At 54.0% G+C, this 5418-nt stretch overlaps 1 protein-coding gene and 1 long non-coding RNA gene across 7 annotated transcripts in view; one reads left to right on the top strand and one right to left on the bottom strand.

Annotated features, from left to right (window-relative positions):
- LOC102493358 (uncharacterized) overlaps nt 1-533 on the bottom strand; it is a 2996-nt gene extending 2463 nt beyond the window's left edge. Inside the window, exons 1-2 of one of the 3 annotated variants that reach the window (XR_001370336.2) lie at nt 460-533; nt 16-95 (exon numbers count right to left, since the gene is read on the bottom strand). This is a non-coding gene — a long non-coding RNA (uncharacterized LOC102493358). The other 2 variants (XR_001370337.2, XR_334419.2) reach the window with 2 other exon arrangements.
- The window catches only part of TOX2 (TOX high mobility group box family member 2), a 233546-nt gene that overhangs the window by 84056 nt on the left and 144072 nt on the right, over nt 1-5418 (top strand). Inside the window, exon 1 of one of the 4 annotated variants that reach the window (XM_027771473.1) lies at nt 451-566. The exons of 1 other annotated variant lie outside the window; for it this stretch is intronic. Coding sequence is in view for 1 of the 3 variants with exons in the window: in XM_006147575.3 (XP_006147637.1) it covers nt 715-741 (27 nt within the window). In the remaining 2 variants the exon portion in view is untranslated. Of the gene's footprint in view, nt 1-450; nt 567-650; nt 742-842; nt 1131-5418 lie in introns of those variants that run through there. 2 more of the 4 variants (XM_006147575.3, XM_027771474.1) reach the window with 2 other exon arrangements.

The raw sequence follows: 5418 nt of genomic DNA, 5'->3' as shown, positions 1-5418 counted from the left end.
CGGGGCAGGAGTCACCTGGAGGCCCGGGACGCTTTCTCCGGTGGTCACGCGCACATCGGCCGCGCCGACGATCCCCTCGCGGTTACACTCACTCCCTGAGTTGGGATCATAGGCAGAAGTCATCCCGACAGCCACCCACACGACGACACAGTGACACTCAACAATCACTGGCGTCCCCTGTTCACGAGGTGACTCAGTGGCCCCCTGTCACACACACACACAGCCACGCACTACTCACACGGCTTTGCCGTCCCACGCAGGTCACCCTGACAGTCATTTATACACAACGACACGCAGTCACTCGCCTACGTACTCTGCCACACTGCCACATACGAGTCACCATCCACACCGTCACACACCGTTACGTGCCCCATCCGCTGTCACACCCAGTCACAACTGGAGACAGGCACACAAAGAATTCGCACCGACAGTCACACGCTCGCACTCACCATGACTCACCAGGCGCGTACTGTCACACGCAGCTGGCCCCTGGACGGGCAGCCTCAGACGCAAACCGTCCCGATGGCCTCACAGTCACACGCGGCCACACTCAGGGACAGCTACAGGTTCGCACCGTTCCTCTCCAGCCCCTCGGCCATCCACACTCGCGCGTCGGGGTTTTAACTTCTCTGCGCCACGGCGCACTAATTGGGCCGTTTACTAATTGGCCGTCACTGCCTGGCGGGGCCTCGGATTCCGAGTTGGCAAGGACCAATGGAGGCCTGTCCCCTCCCGGGAACGGTGAGCGGGCGTCCCTCCTGGGGCTGCTGTTAGGGTCACCCCCCTTCCCATTTTTCCAGGGTCGCCGCCCCCACGCCAGCCAGGTCCGGGTAGAGCAGCGCAGAGCGCGTCCGGCAACGCGGGAGGCTCGCGTGCTGGAGGAGGCGCGGAGGCCGGCTCCCCACGGCGGGCCAGCGGGCACGGTTAGGTGCAGCTGCGCGGTCCGCGTCCCTTTCTCGCCAGTGAGGGAACTTTCAAACTTAGTTAGGAAGCCAGGTCGTCTGGTCTGTGCGTCGGTCTGGGCAGGCTGGAGCCGAGCGTGGCTTTTCGTCACTCGAGCCCGGATTGAACAGCGCGCGCGGGTTTCCCTGTGTTCCTGGCGCAGATGTGCTGACCCGGTGGCGCTGGTGGTGAGTGCGCGTCCGGTGGCTGGATGGGCGGCCCCCCCCAGGTCCCTCCCTCATCACTCAGGCGTTTCATCCAGCCCTTGCGGTGGACATGCTTGGATCGCGGTGCCTCCCCGGCTGGGCATCGTGGGCTGGGCTTCGCTAAGTGCATTCTCGGGCCCTCAGGAGTCGCTTTGGCAAAGGCCTCCGCAGTTTGCCCTGGGTGGTCAGAGTCCGGGGCCACTAGCATCTGGGGTGGTGTGGGGCCAGGTGGGTGAATAGTGAGGTCTTGCTGAGGGTGGGGTGATTATCTTTTGTCAATTGACCCGTAAAGTTGGAAGCATGAGCGGGGAATGGTACCCTTGAGAGAGGGAGGCCGGTTTTCCAACCACTTGCAGTTTGATAGAAGGAGATGGATTAAAAGTAGCAAGTGGAGCTTTCCGGGAGGAGAAGGTTGGGCGTGGGGCAGCTGGTCTGTCTTCTGCCCTTGGCTTTGTAATTTTTTAAATTGTGAAATTGGCTACGCCATTTCCAGCCTCTGGTTTGGCGGCATGGGTGGGGATTAGGGATTTATGCCTCAAGGTCAGGGTGGGTCTTGGCCCAGCCCAGAGAACTCCTTTTGGGGCTGTGTTTCTGTCAACCCTGGGCAGAGTGGGGCCTTCCCAAATCCGGGCCTCTGGGAGGCAGGACCCAGCCGAAGCTTCTGTGTGTTCTGAGGCTCTATAAACCTCTGACTCAGCACAGAACCGTGTGAACCTGGCCGGCAGCGCCCAGGACAGGAGGGAATGTGAAGCTGGCGATTCTGCTTTCAGTCTAGGACCCCTGTCCATAGCAGGATGCATCCCCGGGATGTGTGGGTGGGGAGATGGGGGGCTTGCACAGTAGGACCACTTGGATAAAGGAAAGGAAGGTCTGACCTTGCACTTGGGTGTGAGACCCACTGCTCAGTCCTTTAGGCGCAGGCAGGGTGAGCAGGGGAGGTGACCTGGCTAAGCTAGGGCCTGGAGGATTGTTGGTGGCAGAGCCCAGGTGGGGCAGTGGCCATTCTTGGTGGTGGTGGTTGGGGGAAGGGCACTGTTGTGACTGGGAACTTCCCTTTTCTGGTCTTGGAAGCTGATGGTGAGGGGTTGGGAATGGAAATGCCCAATCCCTACTCTTACAGCTGGTCACTCTCTGAGCTGGAGGGGAAAGGAGTCCAAGGTGCTGTGGGGTCCACACTGGGCCTGGAGAATGGGCTGCAGAGCTGCCCCACGGCCCACACATGAAGGGCTCTGTCTCCAGAGAAGAAGCTTATCCCAGAGACCCAGGCCTTAGCAACACAAGGCAAGCATTTGCTCCAGCGATGCTGGACAACCATGGGGCAGTTGACCTGGAAGGGCCCTTGGTGACCGTCCCCTTGGTGACCATCCCCTTGACGACTGTCCCCTTAGCAATCCTCTACACAGAGGTTCCCAGCCTCTTTATACCAAAGTCATGAGCAGTGGCCGTTCGTCTGGTATCTTTTGTTTGAGAAAATGCAGAATGACGGAAAGCTGCTATGGTTTCATTTTTGCTTTAGGATAGATGTGTATTTTATCAATCACAATAATATCAGCGTGCATTAGGAAAAGAGCTCACCAGATATGAGTTGGCACATCATTTATTTAAAGGAGTAACCGAGCGTGGCGAGCACAGGGGCTGGAGGCTCTGTGACCCCAGGATCTGTGGCCCCATGCAGGCAGCCATGGCCCTCCGTTGCTCTGAGAGGGGGACTGCATCATGGAGCAGTGCACTCACAGGTACATGGCGAGGGGAGTGCTGAGGCCCGGGCCCAAGTCTTTTGACTGCCGACTTGATTTTCATCTGACTGCCCCCCAAGTCTGTGGTAGTTCAGAGGTGGGAGTCTGTGATGTCCTTCCTAGAGTAACTATGATTTCGCTTCATTCCATTTCATTCGACTTTTGGCAAGGCTGGGGCATTTCCAGGGGCTCGCTGCTTATCTAAGGCAGAGCAGCATAAACTGGTCATGGGGAATGGAAAAACCTGGGTTCACATCTCCGTCTGTGGCTTCATGACCTTGGGCAAATGATTCCGGGCTCATTTTTTACTGAGCTACCATTTACATACAATCAATTGACAATTTAAAGTGTATGGTTGCATACATTTTGGTAAGTATCCGTGTAACCACCAACCCAACCCGGAGGTAGAACAGTTCCATCACCCCAGAAAGTGCCCTCACGTCCCATTACTCATGCTCTCTGTCCCAGTCAGCCCACCCATCCCCTCTCCCAGAGGTAAGTACTAGAATTACCTGTTTTGTTTTTTTTTATTTCCAGTGTTTAAGTTCAATTTATGTAGATGAATTATTTTTATGTTCTAGAACTTCATCTGTGACATAAACATTTTCGTTTGCCTTCTTTTTGGTTAATGCAATGTCTTTAAGAATCATTCCTGTTTCCTTATCCAAAGTTTGCTCTATTTTATTGCTGGGAAATATTACATTGTATTAATATATAGCACAATTGGCTTATCCATTCATGTACTGACAGACATTGGGTTTGTTTCCAGGTAAATTAAGCTGCTATGAACATTTTATAAGAGCCTTTTTGTGGATGGGACAAATTATTTAATATCTCTGAGTCTTGGTGTCTTCTTGAGGACACTGTCGGCTACCTCTGAGATGAAGTGAGGGTTACATAAGATGCTGTAGGCTAGGGCACATACCAACTACTGTTGAGGTAAGAATGTATCGACCATCTGGGAGTATTCCAGTAAGAGGCCTACCATCTCTTTCCCAAGCATCCTTCATCCCTGGGCTAAACTTCCTTCAAGACCAACCTGGGTACCATCTTCCTCAACAGGGCTTCATGGCCAACAACTAACTTTCTTTCTTTAGACTCCCCCAAGAATTGCATGGGATGTGGCATGTTCTGTGATCCATTATTTAATCCGCAAGTACTTCTTGGTCATTTTTTTCTGCTAGACCACTAATGTGGATAGAAGTGAACACAAGGGACTCAAATCGCTGACCTCTGGAGCTTCCATGTCAGTGTGAAAAGTCAGACATGCGTGGGTGAAATATACGGTATTTTGATTACCATAATACAGCTAGGAGAAAACTGAAGCAGAATAGAGGGTTGGGGTAACAAGACCTGGGCTGGTTTGCAATTTTAAGTAGGGAGGAGGTTAGGGAAGGCCTCATGGTCTAGACCAGTGCTTTTCAAATTTATGTACACATTAAGAATCATCTGGCAGGATTCTGGAAAGAGATTCCTGGACTCCACACCTAGAGATTCTGATTCAGTTGGCCTGGGGTGGGGCCCTGGAAATTTGCATGTCTAATGCACCCCTAGGTGATGCCGCTGCTGGTCCAGGGACACCTATACAGCCACGGTTTGGTTGGCTGTGTACAGGTTTCTGTGGGCTCCTGGCAGGGCAGGGACCATGCTCAGCACCTGGCATGTTGCCTGGCCCACAGTCGGTCAGTTGGTATGAGCAGGTGGGTGAATGATTCAGGTCCCCAGCCACACAGCTCTGGTTATAGCATCCTGAAAGGATGGGGCTCTAGACAAGCTCGGTAGATGCATGCTTGGAGTCTCTTGGACAAAAATCTATAGAATGGGGGTTTCTGTTGTTGCCTCACCCCAGATTGAGATATTTGAGGTCTGCTTAGCATTGCTGGTGGGCAAGGTCTCCACAACTTTCTGCAGGAGTGCAGGTGGCTGCTGTGAGTCCCATGGAAAGAGCCCTGCACTGCGTGAGCTGTGAGCTGAGATGGCTGGTCCTAGGGAGTGCCAGGAAGATGCCTAACATCCAGACATGTTCCTGCCAGCCTCTCCTCCAGCCTGTCCTGGGGCTTCCTCCTGGGTCACACTGTTGCCTGTCAGGTACAGCAGCCCTAGACTACTGGGTGACCTTGAGCATGCCAGTGCCCTTGCCTGGGCCCCTGTTTCCCTCTGTGCAGAGGAACGGTGGATCAGTGAGCGTTAGCCTAGTGGGATGGTGTGGACATACACAGGGATAAACGCTGGAAGTGTCCTTTGTAATTGTAACGGGTACTTGGGCAGGGATGGGGTGATGCTTTTGGAAGGGAAGGGGCTGGGTGCTCAATAGATAACTGCTGGAAGAGGGGGTGCATGAAGGAGTCAGGGCTGGACATTGTGCCCTGTGGTTTGAGGCACTTAGCACCTGTTTGGTGCTTAGAAGACTGTGCCAAGCACTTCGAGCCAGGGCAGGGCGGGGGCCAAGAGTCTTTGGCTGGTCTGCCATTCCTAGAGAAGCTTCTTGAATGAGCCCAGAGAACAGAGCCCAGTGCATAGAGCAGCCAGCAGGT

This window comes from Tupaia chinensis, unplaced genomic scaffold (assembly GCF_000334495.1).
Source record: "Tupaia chinensis unplaced genomic scaffold, TupChi_1.0 Scaffold000216_1, whole genome shotgun sequence".
NCBI classification, from domain to species: Eukaryota; Metazoa; Chordata; class Mammalia; order Scandentia; family Tupaiidae; genus Tupaia; species Tupaia belangeri.
The sequence above is the reverse complement of the archived record's forward strand: the minus strand, read 5'-3'. Positions and strand labels throughout refer to the sequence as shown.